Source organism: Coturnix japonica, chromosome 2 (genome assembly GCF_001577835.2).
Source record: "Coturnix japonica isolate 7356 chromosome 2, Coturnix japonica 2.1, whole genome shotgun sequence".
In the NCBI taxonomy this organism is placed as follows: Eukaryota; Metazoa; Chordata; class Aves; order Galliformes; family Phasianidae; genus Coturnix; species Coturnix japonica.
The window spans coordinates 71,848,245-71,873,522 of record NC_029517.1 but is presented as its reverse complement, the minus strand read 5'-3'; the positions used below and the strand labels follow the sequence as shown (position 1 = coordinate 71,873,522).

General features: G+C 34.8%; 1 protein-coding gene across 5 annotated transcripts in view; it reads right to left on the bottom strand.

The window, feature by feature from the left end:
• Positions 1–25,278, bottom strand: part of ATP9B (ATPase phospholipid transporting 9B (putative)) — a 152,317-nt gene that overhangs the window by 10,593 nt on the left and 116,446 nt on the right. For all 5 annotated transcript variants that reach the window (XR_001553320.1, XM_015854785.2, XM_015854784.1 and 2 more), the window contains 12 exons: positions 21,578–21,690; positions 17,959–18,207; positions 8,298–8,459; positions 6,831–6,923; positions 5,578–5,661; positions 5,244–5,414; positions 4,594–4,692; positions 2,379–2,468; positions 1,774–1,918; positions 1,382–1,446; positions 796–951; positions 585–649 (listed from right to left, as the gene is read on the bottom strand). Coding sequence is in view for 4 of the 5 variants with exons in the window: in XM_015854785.2 (XP_015710271.1) it covers positions 585–649; positions 796–951; positions 1,382–1,446; positions 1,774–1,918; positions 2,379–2,468; positions 4,594–4,692; positions 5,244–5,414; positions 5,578–5,661; positions 6,831–6,923; positions 8,298–8,459; positions 17,959–18,207; positions 21,578–21,690 (1,492 nt within the window). In the remaining variant the exon portion in view is untranslated. The remainder of the gene's footprint in view (positions 1–584; positions 650–795; positions 952–1,381; positions 1,447–1,773; positions 1,919–2,378; positions 2,469–4,593; positions 4,693–5,243; positions 5,415–5,577; positions 5,662–6,830; positions 6,924–8,297; positions 8,460–17,958; positions 18,208–21,577; positions 21,691–25,278) is intronic.

The following is a 25,278-nucleotide window of genomic DNA, read 5'->3' as shown; positions in this document are numbered from 1 at the left end:
TTATAAAAAGAAGCTCTTAGGTCATAAGAGGCAGTGAAGAAGGACAAACAGGATTATATAAATGTATCTCAGCTGAATGATTCTGGGATGTATATCTCTAAAGCAGCTTTTGCAAAAGGATCAGTGTGCTCCTAATTCTATATACATGTTTCAAAAAGAAAACCAATGTACCAGACTTACTCAGTGAACTTTCACAAGAAATTTCATCATAACTTCAGCTCCATTTTTTAACAAATGAATCTGTAGCAGTCACTGAGGCTTGTCCAGCAATTTGTATAACAGCTGAAACTGGTTTGTCAGATTTTCTCTATTCTTTTTGTTCTGAACGTCAAAAATCCTATATATTATCTTCTTCCAAAGCTATGCAGATTTCTGTCTTCAGAGAACTTTCCTACCTCATATAGTGGATATAATTGCATGTCCAAACTAGCTTGAATTTTCTTTTATAGGCTCATTCCAGGTCTTGTTAGCATACCTACGATAAATGTCTAAAAAATGGGGCAGACACCAACTACAGCATTCTATTTAGCAAGTTGGTTGGATGAAATTATTAATAGATATCGTAACTGTTGGTATGAACTTACCCTACCATCAGGAAACCTTGGTACAAGGGAACAGATGCAAAATAGAAGACTGATGAAAATACAGCCTACAAAAAATGAAAATAATTACATATTTAATGAAATTCTATTTACGAAACATTACAATAAGGAAAAAAGAATACTACATGAGATATATTGACATTTCAAAGAGACGCAGTGATTTTAACTATTTTGAAAACAAAGTTTTAAATACCTGCATAGTTGAAATAATAAGGCCTCGGTGCATGACAAACTGACCAAGTGCTGCCGATCTTTTGTAACTGTTTCGACCATGTACCATCAGCAGCCTACCCATGTGTTTAAACTGTGTGATAGAGAAGTCAGCTGCTAGAGAGGCTTGTTTTCCCTCCTAGAACAAAATGAAAATATTCAAAGTACAAAACCCTGTGCAGAACATGTGCTTCAAAATTCAAGATTCTAAATCATAATTCATTTTACTAATTGCAAACTTTGCTATGATTGTTTCAGAAATCGATTCTGCCACATGACACAAAAGACATATTTTTGGTGTGCGTCTCAAAACCAACACAATTGCTATAACAAGTGTGTTTAATGACCTAACTTGCATCTTTCAGGTAAATTAATAGATTCACAGAGATAACTGTAGTGTTCTCTGCTTTTCCTGCTTTATGTATTTTAAAAGAAAAAACAGAGAATGTAGAAGCAGAGATATTATTGATTCAAAGAGTAAGCATATTCTATTGCCTTACAGCATACTTGAATTCAAAATGTTCATCTAAGAATCATGTTATACTTGACAATGAAACTAGTAACATTACCTTGCCTTCAATTCCAATTCCACAGTCAGCTGCTTGGATCATGCTGACATCATTTCCTCCATCACCTGAAAAATGTCACTGCAATATTCAGCTCTTCAGAGGTTTTATTCTTCTCACCTTAACAATATTTTAGAAACTTCCTGCTATAGCTTTATATTATCACAGTTTACCTATAGATTATGACTAATGGCTTCAGCAATCAAGATTGTTCCCTGAGGAGGAACAAAGAAAAACAAACCTTTCACATGGTATTTTCTTCTACAGGGTAAATACCTGGTGGTTGACAAAGACATCTTTTCTGTTTTGTTTGAATTCTTTCGCAAAGGTGCCATCTATTGTGTAAATTTATTACAGACTTAACTACAGCAAAGGAAGATAATATCAACAGTTACCTATTGCACATGTGCGTTTTCCAGTGTGATGCTGTAAGAGTTTCACAATATGGGCTTTTTGGGTGGGTGAACATCGGCAGCATACTACGGCAGGACACTGGCAAGCTAACTCCACAAATTCATGCTCATAATATTTCAGACAAACCTAAGGGAAAAATATACTGACATTTATTTTAAAGATGAAGTAATACAACACATGCTCTAACACAAACACACAATGTAAACATCTCTTCTATGAGGTTTTGCTTGTGTGGTATCTTTCAGGAAGAGATACCTGAGAGAGCCGCTTTCTTCCAAATGCGACCTATTACTTTAACTGACACTCACTTCATTGAGATGGATAACCTGCTTTAGATTTAAACAAATAAACAGTACCATGGCATGCTGCATACAAATCTCATTCTGTTACTGTACAGGAGACCAGAGAAACAACAAAATGTGAATGTATATCACTCTATCACTACTCACTGAAAAATGGTAGTGACTCTTACAACACGGTCAAATATGGAAAAAGTTTAAGAGCATGAAGCCACCAATATACTTCACAAACACCTTAATTTTATGTTTGTGAAGTATAAATGATTTAATAGAAACCAAACTCTTACCTCAAGTGAGTCCCCAGATATCACCAAGGCACAGTCATGCTTCCTCCTAAAGGCATTTAGTTCTAAGTGAGCCTCTCCTCGAGTAGTAACCTTTAATAAAAATCACTTACTCAAAAGATTTTTTTTTAAGAGCAAACAAAATCTAAACAACAATCTCCTCCCTCAACACATCTCCCTAAACAAATCAAGTGTTAAGAAGCCATACCTAAAATGCTTTGGTTTTCAACAAACGTTTTGTCCTAATGCAGTACTTGTGTGTGTGCAAATTTCTAATCCTTATGGAACAAACATGTAATCCTCAAACTAGGAAAATGTGTGTAGTCAGCTCCTCGCAGAAGTAGATCAGGTTTAAAATATCAGTACAATTAAAATACTTTAATTTCAAGTTGACCTGAGTCTTTCCATCTTGGTTAAACCAAACAAACAGTTCCCAAGTCAGAACAACAACAACAAAAAAGACTTTTTAAACCAATAAAACATATTCTTAAAATAATGCAAAATGCTCATATCAGTAGTTCATTCAGTTTGGATAAGTAGACAGAGCTCAAGAGTCACAGAACAATGCTCATGGGATGGTACAGTTTAAAATAACTACACTATAGGCTATTTTATTATTACTATTTTTAATTTACATGACTATTGTTCCAGAGAGGCCCAGCTGTGAAATATGCAAAAAAATTCTGCCAACTGCTAGGAACCAGGGGTTGCACTTGTCCCTAAAATCTTTCTGCATTACAGAGATGTCAGCACTTGGCAAACACTGATTACCTCCAGTTTTCACCTAACAAGAAATATTTTTTCTTTGTAAATATCTCTAGAATGATAAAGCAATTAATTTCATTACAAAATAAACAGGCTGAGTAAAAAGAGCATGAAAAAATACATCTTTTTGGGAAGCCAAATTAGTAAATAATGTATTCACTAATTTGTAGGTAAAATAAAAGTGTTAAAGTGTTTGGTATTTTCTTAAATTAATCCACTACTTCTTTCTTTGTAACAAACACATCCACAGAAATAATGTTGTATTAATCTATTTTCTAACTAATTTAAAACTTTGTGTATTCTAAGTTAACACAGTTTTATGCTGATCTTATTAGCCAAGGTAATGAAAATAAAAATCTGACTCAAACTAAATAGATTTTGTTCAGGAAGACTTAATTTGTAATGTTACAATGTGGAAAGGTCAACAAAAATTGATCTGAAGTTTTATCAGAAGCATTAATAATTTAATTGCAAATAGTGGTCTGCAGGGCCTAATTTGCCATTCTGATGCTTCATAAGAAACTACATTTACATGTAAATTATATTCATACAATTATTTCTTTAGGTGCAAGTGGTTCATTTAGAACAAACACAGACATTATGTCTGATAGCACAGCATCAAAGTTTGGAAAAATCCTTATTTTTGTTTGAGTTCAGTGGAGTTGACACCATGTAAATATAACAAAAACGTGTAGAGACGTTCAGTTTACTTTTCTAACAGTTATCTTAAGCAGTGTGCTAATAAAATTCAATAGTTGTTAGAAAAATTACAGTGGACAAAAACTTCCAACTGTCTCATTTTGATTCAAACTGCAGCATCACAGCTTAATTCAAAAGTAAGTCTGCTTGAGTCTAAAGAATGCTCTTAATGGAAATGTTAGAACAAGCTGGAATCATATTCAGATTGCCTAAATTCCTAGAATCGTTTCTACAGTCTCAGCATCTTGCAATGACTTCTTTTCATCCCAGAAGTAACTTACTTTATCCACTGTTCTAAGTGTGGAGTGTAAAATGCTTGTGAAACAGAATCACAGAATCACAGAATTGTAGGGGTTGGAAGGGACCTCTAGAGATCCTCGAGTCCAACCACCTGCCAAAGCAGGTTCCCTACACCACGTCACACAGGTAGGCGTCCAGACGGGTCTTGAATATCTCCAGAGAAGGAGACTCCACCACCTCCCTGAGCAGCCTGTTCCAGTGCTCCATCACCCTCACTGTAAAGAAGTTCTTCCGCACATTCGTGCGGAACTTCCTATGCTGTAGTTTCATCCCATTACCCCTAGTCCTGTCCCCATGCACTACTGAAAAGAGACCAGCCTCGCCACTATGGCTCCCACACCTTAGGTATAAAGCCATCAATTTTGTAACAAGAGGCCAATACATATCAAATAAAGCAATACTGGTATTAGCTATGTTTTGAAGAATCCAACAATAAAGCTGGACCTATACTTACAGGTCTGAAAATGTGAATATCCTGAGTCCTAGACACTAAGTGAGAACTTTTTGCAATGCAAGTTGCTGTCTCCAGTTTATCTCCTGTTAACATCCAAATCTGCAAAAATAATGCAAAAGTTAACTCTCTTGGATATTTTTGTGCCTGTTGTCTATATCTAAGTAACATGTCATTCCAACCTTCATTTGATACTGCATGAGATTAGATTACCATGGAATGTATACCAATGTGCAACCTTTAACTAAAATGAATGAACAGCTTTTATTGCAGTAACTCACAAGGAAAAGAAGTGTTTGTCTTTAAACAGCTTCCATTCTGCTTTGCCTCACACAAAGTTTATGTCTCAATTTGCATGAAGACAAGGGGCAACTGTGGCAACCCACTGGCAGTTGAACGGCAAAGAAAACATAAAAGTCTTTCCTTATCATCCTGAATGTGCTTAGGACTTAGCATATTTCTTACTCTGGATGAACCTGAATGTACTCAAATATAAATGTATTGTAAAAAACAACAGCAACACAAAAAACACAAACAAACCAACCAACAAACAGAGAAACCTTTCACAAAAAGCCCCCATACAACAAAACCAAACATACTCTCCCTTATGTTAGCATATGATAATCTGTATGCCAGCAGTTCACATTCATTACCTTTATTCCAGCATTTCTTAGCATCTCTAGAGTTGGTCTGACATCTGCTTGCAGTTGATCTTCTACTCCAGTGAGACACAGCAGCTCCATCTCCATCTCCAAACTCTCTACAACAGCAGCAACTTTCAGGTTTCTATCATGTATGCTTAACTTTGCTTGGTTATATCGACTCTGTGCAAACACAAAACCACTTAGACTTGGTTGTGACTCATGAAAGAAAAAAATCATCTTCTTTATTAATAGAATAAAAAAGAGGAATGTTCCCCTCGAATAACTAAATAAGGCAAAATACAAGAGCTATGCTAATAATATTGATCATTTTGTCTCTCCATACCTCAAAATCTTGATACTGTTCTTCAGTCAGTGACTTCTTGGCAACAACCAGAGTACGCAGCCCTTCTCGAGCCATATTACCACACTAAATAGATCAAAAGATACAATAATTATTCAAATAGGTAACTGTACGCTCATATTTCACACTATATGACTGTATGCTAACAGAGCATACCTGTAGCACAGAAGCTGATGTTTCTGTAAACTGTAGATGAGTTAGGAGAAACCACAAAAAGAATTTAAAAATTTCACTTCAGTTTTCCCAACCTGGTGTACTATTGGGAAGCCAATTAGATTTTTTCCCCTAGCCTAAAGAAAAATTCTTGTAGGTGAAAGTTTAATAATCAAATAAAACTGTTTTTAAAGCATGTAGCAGAGCTAAATTTTTGTTTTCAGAGAAATGCAGTTCCTGTCAGGGAAAGATCTGTAGATTAAAATATCCATGGAATAGCACGTCATAATGAAAAACAAGGCTGTCCACTGCTAAACACGTATTGATTTGACCTCATAAAGCTAAATAAATTAAACAAGTATTTTACGATTAATTGTGCATCATTATCGCCAAAAGTAATTTTTATGACATTCTGCTAGGTCTTCAGGGAGCTTAATTTATTCATGTCCCTGAATAAATCAAGCTGCCCTGCAGCAGATATTGATTCATATTGCCAATACCATTATGAACATACATGGTGTAATCATTGTATTAACATATTGTCTGTATGTAGGGTCAAAATATGATGATTGCTGGTACCTACTAGAATGACACAGTGAAAAACACTAATCAGTTTTGAGGTTTGGTCACTAGCTATTTGATATTACATTTAACAAATATGGTAAAAAGCCATTTCAATGCTTTTTCAATGCCATTTCCATTACATATTAAATTTCATAATTCATAATAATACCTTGCTGCAGAATTTATAAAAGGTTATTCCAGGATAAATAGGTTTACGAGAAAATACTTCTCAGAAGTAATTTGGTTTCATGTGAAAGACCAGTCAATGAAAAACAAATTTGCTTGTGTCAAGTATGAATATGTTCTGCTATGATTACTAACTTTTTCTTTCCATGTATTATAAAAGAATACAAAAGAATTCTAAACCATTAAAATTCACTCAGGGTATGATTAAGTGAACTTGAAAAGCCACTGTCTTGGTTCAGGAACTCTTAAATCTACTCCAGTAATGTTTGATATTTCAGTTAGATTTATATATATACATAATGTCAAAAATGTACTTTAGCTCTATTTCTTACCTCTTCTTCTAACCAATCATTGTACTGCACAATAGTGGACATTGCAACATCTGCACCCTTCATGTAAAATGTAATTTCTCCTGAAGACTCATCCTAGAATTTTACAGAAGAAACAGAAAAAAAAGCTCTTTATACAGTCCAAAAATTAGCTACAAACAACCTGTCTTCTGAAGTAGACAACAGAATATCATTTATAAAAGATGAAGTAACTTGCAAAAGGTTGGATAAGTTTTACTTGATGTTAACATTTCCAATGACTTCTCTGATCCCACAGAAATATATGTTCCCTAATTTCCCATATTAGAAGGCCAGTTCTAACTGAAATCAATGTATCAGGTTCTCAGCATCCATTACACGCCTGTTCTTCCTAAATTTTAAAATGCCATTCTTATGCCCACTCAACTAGTGAGATATTTATTTCTTTTGTGGCATTCATTCTTAATTTAAAAGCAGAATGTTTGCTCTGTAACTTTCAAGTAACTGGAAATTAACAAATAATGGTATTATGCATGTAACAGATATAATGATTAAACACTCATTACGTAGTCAAACAATTCATATTCAGGCAAGTATTACCTAAATCAGGAGTTTGAGATGCATAGTCTGTTGCAGAAATAATAGATTCACCTGATCTGCAGGCTTCTCATAGCTCTGAACATGTCTCTAACACACTGTTAAACAGTATTAAATAGTGCCAACCACATTTAATGAAACACAGACTTTCCAAATTTTCTCCAGACCTGAGCACACATACATGCTCCTTGAAGTATCTCTGCCCGAGGCTGATGGCATGCATGGTTTGTCATCCATTGGAAAATATGGAATGGGATGAGTTTGATAGGTATTTAACTAGGATATAGCACTGATCTAAACATACAGCCATGTCTGACACTGTTCTGCCTGTCTGCTTTTAGACAGGGAGTGGCAGAAATACACAGCATGTGCATGGCTTGATATTAGCAGAGGATTAAACCTTCCTTTACATGATGTGGTGGCTTCCTTGCATTGGAGGTTTTAATAATCACTACTATGTCCCCATCTGGATGGCTAACAGACAACTAAACATGTATTTGGTATACTCAGACCCCATGGTGCTTTAGCTGTGTATGTGTGCTTTTTCCCACACTAGTTCACCCCTTGAAAAGGCAATATATTTTGCAAGAAAGCAGCAAATTGAAAATTAAAAATGAAGGCTTAACAGTAACTTGCAACATCAGAGCTTAAGCACAAAGTAGTGAAATTAACATTTCCATGTGAAAGAAGTTTGTCCTTAACAAGGCTCTCTGCAATATTGGGTCAGCCTGGATTTCACACAATTGCTTGTCTAGCCAAATGTATGCTTTCCATTTGAAAATCCTGTGAAATGTGTTCCTTGAACGATCGAGTTTCTACTAAGAAATACCAAAACAAAGATGCAGTTAAAACAGCTTTGGAGAAATGAAAATGAACTGCCTGACACCAAATTACCCGAACTATGATTCCCATGCGCTTGCTCTCAGAAGTGAAGGGGAATATCTGCAGAATATAGTATGTCAGAATGTGTCCACCAGGGGTCTTCAGCTGCATGGAGGTCAAATCCCTGTTAACTAGAGTAAGACCAACACTCTCTGTCCACTGCACCAGAGCAACCTAAAGAGAAAAGAAAAAAGGACTTGTAATTGACCTTTCAAGTAATGTTATATAAATTAGGCTAAAGCCAAAGAGCTGTTAGAGTAAAACAGAATATAACTTTTGTACTTATGACAGCACTAAGTAGAAGACATTGGGAGTATTTACATACAGAACTATTTCAGATCTATAACTATATATATATATTTATATATTTAGACACTGCAATCTGCAAATCAATAAAGAAAGGATCTTACAATTTTTAGCTTACTTCATACCCTTGCATTATTTTATTAATTTTTGTGTGAACAATAACAAAACTAGGTTACTATATAAAGTGGGATAGAAGCCTAACTGAAGATTCTGCATCCCATGAACATATCTGTAAAATTTCCTTCTACAAACCCAGAAAAGCTGCATTATAGGCAGGTCACACTGAAAGTAACACCTCCTATTGATTTCTAAGGAAACTACAACAGATACTATGAGCACAATAAGACTATTTGATAGAGAAAAATTCTCAGCTACAAAACAGAATTTTTCAACAAAGCGAACACCATTAGCTGTGCATTTTCACCAGTCATGAACAAGAACCTGCATGTTGAGCTTGAAAAATCTGCACAAGTGGAGGTGTGACCCACTGTCACTGTAAGCACTGCTGAAACGCAGCACCCATCACCTCACTGTGTGCACATTCACTGTTTGGTCTCCATGCAGCAATGAATGTCAGTGGGTGCCATGTTTTCCACATAGAGGAATTCAGTGATACATCTCATCTTCATATGCAGTTCCACGTCAGACACCATTTTGTCAGACTGTCTCTTGGCTGCCATCTGTAGCACGGCAACAAAATGTCATGGAATACTGGCAGGAAAGTGCAGCCCCCAAATAATAATCACTACTAGCTACCACTGTGTGGTATCTTAAGTGCATGCCTCAGTGATTGTAAATTCATTTGCTTATCTATTAAATTTTGATGCTATAGAGTGCATGGCATCTAGCTGCTACTTTCTTCCGTGTTATTTTTTAAGTAATGCATCAGATATTTCTCACTTATTCTAAGGAAAACTGCTTTACTGTTATTTACATTCCACATCTAAATGGGCAGTTTAATAAATAAATAATCTTCAACTCTATTTAGATTTTTCTAACTGTTAATCACGTTTAGAAAACAGGTCTTTAAAGGAATAAAAAAGTAATTATAATGAAGAATCACATTCATTTGACAGAACCTGCTTCTGCTGTTAATCTCAAGCACTGTGATAAAAGACAAGCAAGTAGGAAAATACTCAGGAAAGTTCAAAAGACATGATGACTAGTGCCCAGTAAGAATTTCATCCGAACTGAGTCAATAATCACTGTGTAGCTTCTAATGAAAATTTAAAATTGGGAAAAATAAGTTGTACAAACCCCCAAGAAATCCCAATAGTGCTGTCTGTGTATGTATCAATAAACAAAAGTACGCTGTGATGCAGTTAAAGAAGGGAAAGAGAACACACTTTAAATAGCACCATTTTTAAAACCCCAAATCACAGGAAGTCTTTTTAGAGTTTTTTTTCCTCCTCAATAAGAGTACCATATAAGCTGCAAATGATCCAATACTCTCAAGGTTAATTTTCAATTTTCACAGTGAAAGGCTACTATTACATTCTGACCTGTAAATTGCATCTTTCTCCTAACACCCTATCATCTCATTTGTGTCCCTTTGCAGCTAGGACTTAAGTGTTCTATATTTGGTGACTCACATCTGTTTAATATTTCACTTATGCTTGGCTTCACCAACCATCTGAACTAGCATTTTGCAGCACAGTCATTTTCAGTTCTTATACCTGGCCTAGTAAACATTTTTTCTCTTTTAAATTGATCGGTGACAGTACCATAGCAGGAATGGTCAGTAATTCTCAAGCATCAAACAACTGTCTGAAAAGTAACAGAATAAACATGTGAGCAGTGCATTAACTCTTGTCATTCCGAATTCACTAAAGTAGTTAGACCTTAACAGTATCCCAAACAACACAGTCAAGTCACACCATTAAATATCTGCAGATTTTAGAATATACATATATTAAAATTAGGTATTTTACAGATGACATGAAAATCCAAATTACCAATCTGCACAATATGTTTATACTGAATCTTTGTACAGAGTTAAGAAAAAGGATTCATAGATAACAGTGCTCTTGAGCTTTCCCCTCTACGCATATATTCCATTCTCATTCAACAAGTTTCTGGAAACTTAGATTAAAATGGCCTTGCAATTCAGCATGCAAACATCAAGAACCCTGAGAATGGCATGTAAACACAACAGCTGCAGCTTCTACAGCACCTGCCATATAAGATGGAGTCAGATAAAGCAATCAAAGGATGAGTAAAAGCAAAAAACTTAGCTGGAGATGCCATCATTTTGCTTTGATAAAAAACAATCAATTCTAATTATAAATATTTGCAGATAACCATTAATTTCTTAGTATGTGCAGATAAATGAATCAAGTCTCCTGAGTCCAGACTATGGACTTGTGGCCTGCGCCTCATCTCATTAACCATGAAGGGTTGTCAGGAGGGGAAATGCAGGGAGTCAGAGAACTTCTGTCATGTATAACTTGTGATTTCCTCCTTGGTAGCAATCCAACAGGCAGGAACAGTTGCCCACTCCCGATGTGACAGGCTCCAAGTAACACTTCCATATTAGGAAAGAATGTAGTAAATGTCTGCATTACGATCTGACAAAACTATTGAGAAACATCTTGTTCAGCATTTCTTACCCATTTCTTTCGGTCTTCATAGGCCCCATATGAAGCACAAAACAAAAATCTTTATTCCTGAATGTTCAGGACTTCCTATTTCATTAGACCAATAGACTAACTTAAAACAAATACTAATCATCAATTTTAAACAAGAAAACACTTGGGAAAACTTGAGACCCAAGACGTCACTAAAACTTCAGTAACTTTACTTTTACCATAAGCCAATTCCAGATGATAATTTTAACTGTTTTTAGCGTTATTATTAAGAAAAAAGTATATTTTTCAAGAAGTTCCTTTTGCGTATTGTCTCTCATTTAATAATATTTGACAGAAAAAGCTACAGGCATCTAAGTGCACAATTCAAAAGCCAAAATAAAGGCTGATGTGCAAGATGAAACAGGTTATCCAGAGGCAGGATTCAAATGAACTCACACCTTCATTATCAACTAGAGGATGAAAGTGAAATACCTCCCTAACAAATAACAGAAGCTTGCTTCTCTCTCGAGTGGTGTTGAATAGCTTTCTGCCATTCACCCCTTATTCAGCTCAACTCCAAGACTCTCTTTGAATCCTCCTCACCTTTCCCCATGAGGATGAATGGCTTGCACAAGTCAGAGGACTTTCAGATGTTAACCTTAGTTAACATCTGCCCAATCTTCCTCTGGATTAGTAGAAAATACCAGGTATTGCCCAAGTGTCTTACTGTTTTTTATTTATGGCAATTGCAGTTGAGTCTTTTTGCTCCATGTGAAAGATAACCACACCTTGTTAACCTGTCATCTTGGGACAATGATGGCAGGAAGAATTCCCAGTTGATGAATAATTGATATAGCCACTTGAATAAAGAAACACTACTAAATCCTGATGACCTTTATTTACTAGTTCCATCCTAAAAGGTTGTTACTGCTTAGCCTAGGACCAAAAAATGTCCTAGACTGTTCTTGCTTGCTTCAGAGACTACATCAGTCAGGACTGGAAGATACACATCGTCACAGCTTACTGCAGGACCCTTTGAATTCTAGACTATTCAGAACTTAGCTGGTCTAAGCAACCTAGTACAGTAACTTACAGTAGATTACATCTGAGTAACAAGCAGAAACAAACAAAAGCAATTGAAAAAGTCCCACTCATCTTGAGTAAGTTAAGATAGAGACTGGATTCTTTCTCAACTGAAATATAACCTATTATCAGTCCAGACAAATAGCAACATATTTCTGTGAAAAAAAAATATTCAAAACCCTATTTAGACTGACATTGTCAGGTACCTGAGTATGCTTTTCTTCATAGGAACAAGTTTACTATTAAAGGTTGTGATAAAGGAACAGTAAGAAGCCACCACAGAGACTCCCCCTGGCTTTCACTTGGCTATGTCCAGTCCTGTGAAAGTCATTTTGCAGAAATGTTGCAATGGTGTTCATACTTGGCTATCTACTCTGCTGACCAGGTTCTGCTGAGGATTTGAGACCTGCCTCACAACTGTTCTCACAACTATTTGACTCTGGCTGATGCTGGTTATTGCTTTGGGAGCTGGTCCTGACTTTACAATAATTTCCTAGCTTGAATTTAGATGTGTCTTACCATCATGGACCTGTAGAGCAATGTAGACGGTCAGCTGTGTCTGTTTGCCATCATGTGACTTGCTCGGCTCACTGTGCTTGGATACTCTAACACCTCAGTATTTACGGAGTATTGCTAAGACCATTTATGATCAACAAATTGCCACTTTCAATATGCAATATTCACTTTTAATGTAATATCAGATTTAGAAAAAGATCTACCACCTTACAGCTGATGTTAGATGTTTCTCTCCACTTCACTCAGCAGTTTCAGAGTCTCCCTGATTTGTACCAAAACTGCTTTTGTGGAGCCACGCTATGAACCTGACCACTTAGGTGAAAAATGCAAATAACAGCTTTAAAGCCTTTGAAATAAGTGAGAGAGCAGTTTGTAGGAGGAGTGAAGAACCGTGGGTGGAAATTTAAGTTAGTTTTGTTGCTTGAAAGAATTCTCATGTAAACAGCCTTCCTTCCAGTGCAAATTAAGGGCATGTTCATTTTAGACAATAGGTTCCGCTTTCAAAATCAGTCTGCCACAGAAGGGATACATAGGCAATATAATAACAATAATGCAGCAATTTAAATTTGGGACTATCAGTATGATAACAGGGAAGTAGCAGGGAGCTTTGTTTCTTCACTGCTTGAATGATCCCAACAGTTGCTTATAGGGTTACTCAACAATATGCTTCCAATGAGCACTGCTTTGTTTATATTTATGAACAACGATTGGGTACTAAAAATTCACAGGCTACCACTTTTCATCAAGGAACTTCAAAATTAAAATAAAATTATTAACTTAAAATACAGCTTGATCATGTGAAAAAAACTTCTGATCGATATTCAAGACAAGCTATGGAGTAGTTATTCTTTGTAGGTCTCGAAGGTCAGGAAAGTGATGGTTTTATGCTACTGAGTGATTTGCTTTTCACAATACATTGACAAAACAACACAATTAGTCTTGCTTCAATAAGCACACACAATAAAATGAATTAAACAATACAACATGTCTCATACATTACAGCTTCAATTTTGTAAACACAAAAGCTGCTTCACTAAGGGCATATCATTTCCCTGTCTGTTTTTAAATGATTGTCTACGTATCACTGTAATTAATTTTAGAAGCTCAGTTGACTTTGGACAGAGATGTTGGAACTAAATAACTGACCACACTTTAAGGTAGTATTTAAATATTCAAAATGCTGGATTGAAAATGCTGGAAAGTATAGTGGTGCAGGACGAAGTATAACCAATAAATAGCTGGTTTATGAGAGTAAGCGGTCATTAAAAATCGTGGTTGATCAATCTTTTCTAACCAAAGGGGAGCAAAGGTCTTCAAAGGCTCCTGTTCATAGCATGCCCCTGAATTGCTCTGGTCTGTGACCTTCGAACTCTATTGCTTTACCTACTTAGATTATATCCTTTTATGACTGTTCATTACATTAGGGTAGCTGGTTTTCTACAGATGAGCTGAGCCCACATCTATGATGGTTGAGTAGGAGACATTTTTATTTTTTTCAGCAAGTTCTAAGTGAATATTTATTGTTTGCTACACTGCAGCTGTAGAGGACAAATGACAGACAAATGAAACTTTCCACTCTTTCAGAGAAAATGAAATATTGATCACTTATCATAAGAAACAAAGAGCCTGGCATAAGTAGGGTTCACATTATGAATACGAAATCAGTTACTTATCACAGGTTGCTCTAGCAAAAGAGAAATGCATCCTTTATGATGAATGTACCTACTTCTAAATGTGCATGCTTTCTTTTAGCTATATTTTATCCCTATATGGATGCAAACATACATGGATGCAAAGAATTTCAAATGAATTCAAGTCATTTCATTAACTATTTAATGTGTCAATATAATGCTGAAGTGCTTCTTATACTTTTCTACATGGGAGAATAGTTTATATTTACACATTATTCTCTGGTCTTTACATGCTACCATAATAATATGCGATATTATATAAGCAAGAGACAATTGTGCAAATAACATCTTTCAGAAGACTGTAATCAAGCCAGTTCCATTAACACAATCTAAGAGAACAGAGTTGTAACATTGAGAAAGTACAATGTATAAAACTGGTTAAGTCTATTAAATGATAATGTTGCTTATTAACCAAATATGTTGTGATAGGTCAGTGATGAGGTTAAACAGAAAACATCAATTGAACCATTTCCCTAAATAAAGCTCCAGGGTGCAATATTCAAAGCACTTTATTCAATAAAAAATGCTTTTAAAATGGTACTTTGGTGATTGGGAAACATTGGCATCATCCGTCAACCTAACTGCAGTAAAGTTCAATAAGCTAAATAATGAACCATTTGCATTATTTTCCTTAGGCTCCAGTGATTTGCAAACACTGCGTCAATAGAACTCTTTAAAAAATTATGATAAAGACCTGCTAGTCTTTCAACTCAGTCTTTTTGCTGTCATGACGCAGTTTTTATGTTATTTAAATGCTTTCTGTAGCTTCATTGTTTAATATGACTCCACTTAGTATCACTTTCTAATTATATTAAAGTACACTCGTTCAATATAATTTTAGCAGCTTTTAACATTATATTAGAAAAACACAGGAAATGTAATGCTGTCAGTTCTAAACCATGTTTCCAATTTATCATTTAAATTCCATATAGCTTGAATTTGTGAGTTGAGATGATAAAAAAAACACTGATAAAAATACCTACTCATTCTCTTTCTTAAAACAAAAATGGTTTCTTTGTTGCTGTCTTTCTTCTCTACGCTTTTTACCCTGCGTTCTGTATCTATCTGTCATCTAAACACTATCAAATTTTCTTTCCTTTTCTTTTTCCAAGGTCAAATTCTCTACTGTCTTCTGATGGCAGCACCTGCATAATTTTCCAGTCTTACATATATTTTCTTTAGCAAGTATATGAGGAGAATTGATATTTGAAGTAATACTTTTAGATACCAAACAACTGAATGAGTACGAAGAAGTACAAATGTAGAGAAAAGCAAGTGCATGAAGAAGAAATAAATCTCAGTTGCACATCTCTTCATCGGCTTTAGGAAAATATCTTTGGCTATTAAAGCAGTTTATTTACTCTTTAGCTGTCATCAGATCCTGTATCATATTTACCTTGCAAGCTCATTGCACTAACATTTTTAGCAAATATGATTACATAAATGCACAAAAATTTGTACGTGGTCACAAATGTAAGTAAAACGTTACACAACTACAGTAACAGATTATGTTCTCAGTGTATCTCTGAAATTAACAAAGACTCTTGCACAATTCTCAAGACATAATGCAGATCAACTGGTATAATACAGCACCACATACAGCACTGTAGAGTTTAGATGTTAGCCAGAGAGCAAGTCCTACCTACAGTTTGTTTTTCAAGTGGATGTCCTACTACTTTTTACCTACTACCACTTTTTAGATCACTGAGAACCAGTCACTTCTCTGTATTTTGCAATTCCACATCCAGTTATCAACTGTGTTTGTAGCATCTGACATATATGCAATTCCAGCTTGTTCTGCATAAAATGGACTTCATTTTATGTGTTGCAATACTAAAAGTACTCTTTATAAACTTGTTACTTTTATCACATAGTTTGTATTTTGAATTGATAGTATTTTGATAACATTATGTATGGTGATATGGTTGATAAGCTAACCATGCAGACAAGTTGTAGATCAAGAATAACAGGCCGAGATGACATTTATGGAAGAAATACTACCATGTATTATATCAGCTTGTAAAGTCAAAAGAATACACAGGCTTTCATGTACACACCAACTTCTTCACATTTCACAAAAAACTTGTTTTGATTATGAAAAAGTTACTACAACTACAATAATAACAGTATATTCAACCATCAGGCACAGCCAGAAATTCTTAAGAACACTTCGTAAGTGGCATTGCCACTTCAAATCTGTATGCTTTCAAAGGCAAAGTGAACTCTGAATACTCTAATTCCAAGAATACATATGTATTATTTGTGAGTGGACTACAATTATTTTTATGCTTACTTTGAAGTATCTTGAAACTTGAGCTTTGCTGCTCTCTTGTAACATCTTTCTGGATTAAATCTAAGGCAGCCACCATTTCAGAATCCGAAACATGACTTTTCAGAACAGTAACTCAGATTGAATTAAATCAGTGGGATGCTGAAAATGTGGGTTTCAGAGGAAGCAAAATGAATGTTTTACTGAAATAGGTTTTTAAATTTGTTTTAAACTTCATGAAATTTTGACTGAGCCCTGAAAATTATGCAGCTGCCTAGGGTGAAGCTCAAGAAGTTTTCTACAAGAGTATTTGAGGTTCAGGCTTTCTTCCAGTTATGAACCTTTATATTTAACTAATTGGTAGTGTCACTAGCTAATGTACTTGGCTGTCCATCATTCAAAGCTGAGTTTCATATTCCCTCTTACGTACTTGTGCTATGATCTATGCATGGATTAATGTTTTGAGAATAAATCTAATAACTTTAGTTACAATGCAGTACTGATTGATTTCAAAGCACTGATTTCAGAGAAGTCCTAGTCAAATAACTCAGAAAGCCTTAATATAAATCTAGATCTACCCTAAAACAAGAAAAGAAAGAAAAACAGAGTACTGTTAAGTTCAAAGAAATACTGCACACAAAACACTTGTAAGAGCTGTCCCGAAAGTAATGCCTCCTATTTTATAATATTGGCCCACAATGTCAGAGGCAGACATTGGTAGTTTGACAGTAGAGGCTGAACCTTCACATCAGTATTCTTTTACATTCTGTAGAATCTGATGTGGAAACGCATACGAAGAAAAGATGTGCCATTTAATTCCTCCATGTGGAACTGCATCCACTGACATTCATCAGCACTTGCTGAGCTTTCACAGAGATCAAACAGTGGATGTTGGCACAGTGAGTCAGTGGGTAGTGTGTTTCAGTAATGGCAACAGCAACATGAAAGACAAACTATGTTCTGGATGGCCACGCACATCTGTCACCACAAAATGAAGACTGTCTTTATCAGCTCACCTGCATGAATCAGCTAACGGTGACTATGCTGAAAAATAGTGTTTTGTAGCTGAGAATTTGCCCTATGAAACAGTGTTATTGTGCTCTTTGTATTGGTTGCAGTTTCCACAGACATCAATAGGAGGCATTACTTTAAGAGCAATCTGAATATTTCACAGTTCCATTCTTTTTAACTTAGTTAATCCTCTTTAGGGGAGAAGATTATTTTTGCTCTCACATACTAACCTCATCAGGGCTGGAAGCCTGGTAAGCTCGATTTTCATCACTGAAGTCCTGATCCACCTCTGCATATTCTGTTTCTCCAGACACACCAGCACGTGACTCATATACTGGGGTGACGTTGTGGCACAGCGCAATGGCCTTTACTGCTTCGTGTATACGACTGCTGACACTCTTGCGGACTTTGGGTGCAGAAGACTGAGGTTTCCTAGATGGTGTTGAACTTGTACTGTTTCCACTGCTTTGAGAGTGAACCTTTAAGACCCGACAAAACAAACAGTAAAACAGAGTTCAAAAATTGGAACAAAAAATAAATACTAGTATACATTTATTTTTTTTTAATTTTTTTTTCTTTCCTTTTTATAAAAGGTAATAAACTGTAAGGACAGCAGCCATGTATTTCATAAAACCCATTATTAACTGATTCTTTTTTTTTTTTTTTTTGACTCATCTATGTTTCTTTAGAATTAATAAGTGACTGGGGGTTAATCACCTTGCCTTTATATTTATATTTCAATAACAGAGATTTCAAGCAGCAGAAAAAAGAAAAATATGAAGTTAAAACACATATCAAATGGAAAGGGTGAATAGACTGTCATGGACTTTACATCCCATGTGTTATTTTTAAAGAAGTACTAAAGTCACCAACCAATTGAATGAGTTTAGAAATACCAGAACAAGAGGTTCTGCAAGGGAGGCTTAAAAATATATATATTTATATATATGTATATATTTTTATATATATATTTTTTCCTTCTTTATCTTGTCATCTATGTACGTTCTGAGATTGAAAACCCAAATCCTACAATTTAGTGTTGAAAAAAACTCCTTTAAATCTTCAATGAAATTTTTGGTATTTTAAAGAGCTCTACATTACTATGGAACAACGGAACAAAAGCAATTATCATTAAAATATAACAATTAGGACTAACTAAAAATATTGCTGATTTGAGACCTCTTTAATTTCTATACTACTTGTAAACCAACATAGTTAGTAGAGTATCTGCTTCTACTGCAGGTTGGATTTTTTTTTTTTTTTAATTTATTTTTTTGTTCTTAGCAGAGTGTAATCATTTAATTAAATGATATTGCTAAACAATAGTCCAGTAAATATTTAAGGATACCATTGCTGGAAAACTGCCGACTTGCACCACTTCAAACTATCTTTCAGAAATGGTGTAGCCCATGACTGGATTTGTCTTTTAAGATAGTATTATACAATTCATTGAAAGTAACCGGCTTTGTTTCTGAAATCAGCATATGAAATATTTCTATCTGTAATACTAGAAAAGAGTCTCCTGTTGTTCACTCTGGGGTAACTCAGAAAACCTCTTCAGAAACCATGCGTATTTTTTCCTCCTGACTGCTGTCTGATGAACCATGAACATTCTGCCCATCAAATTACAGTGCTGTCTAATAAAGGGTTTAACTTTCTGCTCATCTGGCACTGCTTTTCAGCTACCGCTTTAAACCTCTGCATTTGCATTCTGCTAGCACTGATGCCATTACAGCCGCAAATAAATTAAGCTGATTTACTCCTTCTGAATTATGTTATGTTTATTGATGCTTGTATAATTTAATTTCACACAAATTCCATTAAAGATTATGCCCTCTATCACAAAATGCTTCCAGTGGGGAAATATAATCAGGTTATAATAGATTTGTGTGTTACATTAAGATGACAATAGTCTAGTAGGTCCACTGTAATAATAAAACAGAACACAAACAAGGGATAAAATCAATGTCACACAAGAATCGCTGCCTAGCTAACTGGCAGCTTCTATTACCACAGATTAAATAAAAACCTCACCATAGTTTCAAGATTGAAGCAACTGTTTAATAGCTGCTGGTTTTGTTAAAGAAACTCCTTCATTTTTCTGTTTTAAATAGTTGCTAGCAACACACATAATTAAAGCATTATTTAGACATTAAGTAGTATTACATAAAGCTGGGAAGAAAAAAAAAAAAGTAAAAAAAAAAAAAGGTTCCAAGACAGTTCTTTTCATCATTCAAAAGCAAACCTACATTTGAGAAATTCTTTCCAACAACTGCTTCCTTTGCTTTTCTTCCTTTAAAACTCCAGTGCCAAATCTGCTACAGTAATTAAATCTTAATTAAGCATGGGTATCACTCATTAAATTTCACAACAAACTAGTAAAACCTTTAAGCAAATAGGAATTGCAAAAAAAAATGCAATTCTTTTTGGATGGAATATTTTACATTAAAAAAATGAGAATGGTGTTAATGAATATAGCATCCTCTAGAAGGTGACTGGTGCTTAGTCTTCAGACTCAGTCCTATGCATGCGTGCTGTAGCTTATCAGTTGATACAGTGAATACTCAAATAATCTACTATAAGAAAATGATGGTCACATGATTTTTACAATCGGCGTTAGGTAGCAGTTACTTTCAGTAACCCATCCTGAACAAAATCTGGATTACTGATCTTCATTTTGCTTACTGTTGCTTCTCAGTTACTATTTAACGCTGCATTTAAAAGAATTATGCTGAAGCGAACTCCTTTTTCTTGGATAAATCTAAGAAGTGGATCTCTTGGTTTGCTTAGATGTGAAGTAGAAAAATTCAAGTCACAGACTAAGAACAAATATCCATTGGTTTGTCTCTGCTTTCCTTTCGCATCTTTTCCCAAAAGCTACACAGTACTGAGTCCAGATTAGCATCAAACTTTAAAAAAAACACTAAAAACAAACAACAACCAAAAAAAACTCCCACAAATGAGAAGGAAACTATAACTTAAAAACACCACGCAACTAGATTTTAACTAATTGTTCACTGTCCCATAATTAAACAAGAGAGAATGAGCACACAGATAAGGAGGTCAGTCTACAGTCTACACCCTTAATTGGGTCAGTCAGTCATGTTCTTTATCCTGGAATCAAGTCCTTAGAAAGGTTTACAGAAGGCCAGATATTTTGTGTACACAGGAGATGCAAGTGATGTTGGCAAAATTCAAACTTCCTCCTCCATCCCACAGCTCACCAACAGATAGACAAGGAATCATAAATCTCTTCCCAGACCAAGTACTCACATACTAAAGGAACACCGCTGAACACTTTCTTCTCAAAAAGTAGAGAGTTCTTATTTTTTTCTCTCATTTAACACTGTTTTCAGTCTTATCTTTAAACAAATGTTTTTAAAACATTCAAAATATGCTTTTAGAAAAATTATGTCATTGTACATTTTATTTTGATGTCTATTTTTTACTTTTTGTTATGCAAATTAATGTGATTTTCACTGTCTATTCCTGATGAATATATCTTCAAAGATGTAATTACTGTTTGCTGTGTTCTGGGTATTTACTCGTAATTTACAGTCTCAATAATGAACAGCTTACTCTGAGATGATTTGGCAGAAGACTGAGTACATTACACAGACAAGTTAACACAGAGTCCTAATGAGGACTAGAAAAGTAAAGTCCTTTACGTTGTGAGGAATCAGGAGAGAACCACATATTGTCTCACATCATTCCCTTTCAACATATCTGTTAAGAGATATCTACAAATGGAAGAACATCCCTAGCATCTCAAATTTCTTGACATAATCAATGTTTCAGTGCTGTACAAAAACCCCAATATTAAATGTAAAAAAGTTATAAATGAGATACCTGTGAGTAAGAGTTTATAATATGACTCTGAATTTCATCCATTGTATCTGTTCCATAGGATACGGTACCTAGGTGGAGGCGCTTAAATATCATTTCATTCTGTGTGAGTGTCCCTGTAATAAAGAAGAAGTGCTTTACAAAGCAGCAAAAATAGATACTGATAAGGCTAAAAGAAAAAAAAAAACTTTTTTTTTTTTTTTTTTTAAAAAGAGTGAATCATGAGTTAGCATCAGTTTCATTAATAAAAATGTCTGTGAAGAAAGATCAGTGTCAGTCGTACTAACACTGAAGAAATCCCTGGTTCAACCTTCAAGTTGATTCTGCCAACAGACCTAAACACAGAGACAGATAAAAACATTTTCTCCAGTAAAAAACACAGAAAATGCTGCATATGAATAGTGACTCTCAAACACCAGAGCAAGTTCCTACCATCAGAAAAGCTAAAGGGAAAAAAAAACCCCAAAAACTTAAACACAGAAATCCAGCAGCTGATGTACAAAATCAGATATGATGGCAAACAGGCATGTCCAGTGTTATCTAGAATAAGTGACTAAAAACATCACTTCCAAATTTGACTTTCCAGCGGAACAAGCCAGAATGGATGAAGCCACAGTTTTCAGGACTCACTCCCCATTTGTGAGAAATTACAAGGTGTCAGTCACAGCTTGGCACTTTGTATCTACTTCTACCAACATATCACTGCTGCATTTGGAAAAGCTTAAACCCAGGAGTGAATGCTCAGGTTTCCATTATGAGACCCATGAGGCAAAAAGGTCACTGCTACCTGGCTTCACAAGGGATAATGATCCTTCTTAAAAATTTGTTCTATTGCTAGTCAAAGAAAATGAAATTAATTAATTATGGGTAATTAAAAAGAAATAAATAAACATGGCTACATTCTAATGATAAAAACAAACAAACACATGATACTAAAGTGCCACTCTTGAAGCTTCTACAATATTTTTTTACAGAGAGCATATGGCAATTACCTACAAATAAGAACTGCAAACATGTCTTCATCATAATATGCCTGAAGACACAAGACATGGGAATAGAAAAGGCAAAAGAAACAAAAAAAGCAATTTATGTTATAATTACTACATGGAAAATAACAAAAACAAAAAACAGTTTGGTCAGTTAGCATCCAATTATGCATCTAGTAGGTCTGGAAGTATCAGTGATATTCAGAGATTAAATGGGGTTTTAAAAGTAATGTATTTTTCAGCTACATTTGATATGTCTGCCACTCCTGCACTGTGGCAATACCTGTGTGGTTACCTTCATCCATTTCTGCATCAGACTGCAGTATCAGAACACGTCTTACTGTAATACTATACTAGCATGAGGTTATCATTCCAAATACATTCTCTTTTCCCCCTTTATCATTAAAAACTGATGCTTCACAATCACTTTTCCTTACACATTGTTCTGAATTTTTTACTGTTGTCATGTCATTTGAATTTTGACAAATATTAAAAATAAGGTTTATCTGAAATACATACATTCCACACAAAACATATAACATTATAAAAAATGCACTTGATAAGTGAAAATTCCCAGGTATGGAAAACAGTCCATGAAAACAAGGTTCCTGATCTCTAGGATTAGCAAGGCAGAAACTTTAGGTTATTTCTATACAAGGGATAAGATCATTTTGCTTTTACAGTAATCGTGCAAAACCACGAAAAATTACTTTATTCCTTTTACAAGTTCTATTTTTCCTCATAGAACTTCTGTCACTTTTGATTATATTTGTGATGTAAATGTGGACTAAGAAAAAAAGAACCAAACAAAACAATCTCCAGTTTGACATGGAAGTTTCCCCTTGCGAAAATAAGGAACTAAAATCTCAGTTTTGAAAAAAATCCTTAACCAAAACAAAAAGCCCAAAATATTCACTTTGTTCAATAATGTTATTTGGAAATTTCTCGCAATAAAATCTGCATAGCCTTTGTTACTTTCCAGGAATGCTAAAATCTTCTCACTGCCCTTAGCTTTGCCAAGCCTTTGAATTAAAATAAACGCTCTCCAGGAGTCGTGAAACTAAATGCTACTCAAAAGCTGAGACAGCAGCCAAACCTGTTTCCCACTAGTTCTGTAACTGCTGCTTGGGAAAATCAAGAGGAAACAAAATTGGCCCTATGATTATTATATGGAGAGATTATTTCTTCTGACATCACTAAATCAGTCCACCTCCAAAATCATGCTTAGTGAGAGAACCGTAGGCAGATGGAAGAATTTGTGTAATTCCCTCCCACCTCAGCAAGAGGAGAAAAGCTTTTGAACTGAAAAGCATGGATTTTCCTGTCTTGCAAGAATTACGGACCACTGATGGAGGTTCAGGAAAAATGGATGAGAGTTGACAATGTATAAAGACATAAGCTTAAACACTGGCATCCCTGATTTAATTTTTGAATCTTACATTACATAAGATCAACATTCTTCCATTTTATCAGCTACAGTGATAGGAAACATCCATGGCATATGATAGAAAGCTGCCAAAATATCTGTACCTGCAATTCGAAATTCTAACCAGTAGAATAAAAGCCACAGAAACAATTATTTTTTGCTCATAGATTTTCAAGACTAGCCTTAGGCTTTCAATAATAGCCACAATACATCTGAAGCTTTGTTAGACAAATATAGGTAGCAGCAATTATGAATGCACAATTCTCTGAAATTAGGAATAAAATATTCCACTCATCAAAATGGAAGTTAAAAGTCTTTCTATGCATGAAAAGTAGGACTTCATTACTACATTCTCCTAATGAGGAGAACACTAAAAAGGACAAAACCATTCCCAATTACACAATCAAAATACTTTATAATGCCAATCAGATGTTACTACTTCAGAAGTACTTAAATTTTAGTCTTCTAGAACTAAACCATTAACTAGTACCTTGACAGAACAGCACACCTTTTATTTTATCCAACAAAATGTAAGCCTTTCAAACATCTAGAAGTAGATTTTCTTATATAGCCCAAAGTAGGAATGAAAAAGAAGACAAAAATGAGTCATCTTTCTAGTCTGCTCCAGGCGATAAAAGTACTTACGAACAACATGAGAGCTTTCTACTTTTAATAATGCTTTTTAATCACCTACTTATTGATATCATGCTTTCTGGATACTGCTAATATGAAGAGTTATCAGATAAACAAAGCAATTTTAGAAATGATTCTAGAAATTATGCTAGTCATTGTATGATCTACTACTAACACAACACGTTAATAAACTTTGCTGCGGAATGCTGAGTTATTTCACAAGGAAAATATCCTGACAAAAATTTAGCATACAATTGCTGAAGAAAAATTTAGCACGTTCTTTAATGAAACCGACAGCTTCTTTTTTGTTTGTTTGTTTGTTTTTGTTTTAAATGTCTAAAATTGTATCATTAAACACAGAGTAAAGCAGGCAAAGAGGAAATTAATTTCTAAGGAAAAAGTCCTGAAGGCATCATTCCCTGAGTGGCAACAGATGTGATTCACAACAGAGCAGTAGAGTATTTTTTTACTTTTTTTTTTTTCTTAGAAGTAAATGCAGATCTTTCTGAACCCACACTGCTAGATGTTAATTGAGACTAACACCAACAGTCTAAAAAAGACAAAATAAAGGAGCAGGAAAATATGCACCATAGAAGATTTAGTAACTTTATCAGAAATTGAGAAAGAGAACAATCTTCCATAAAATAAGTTCTCTACTT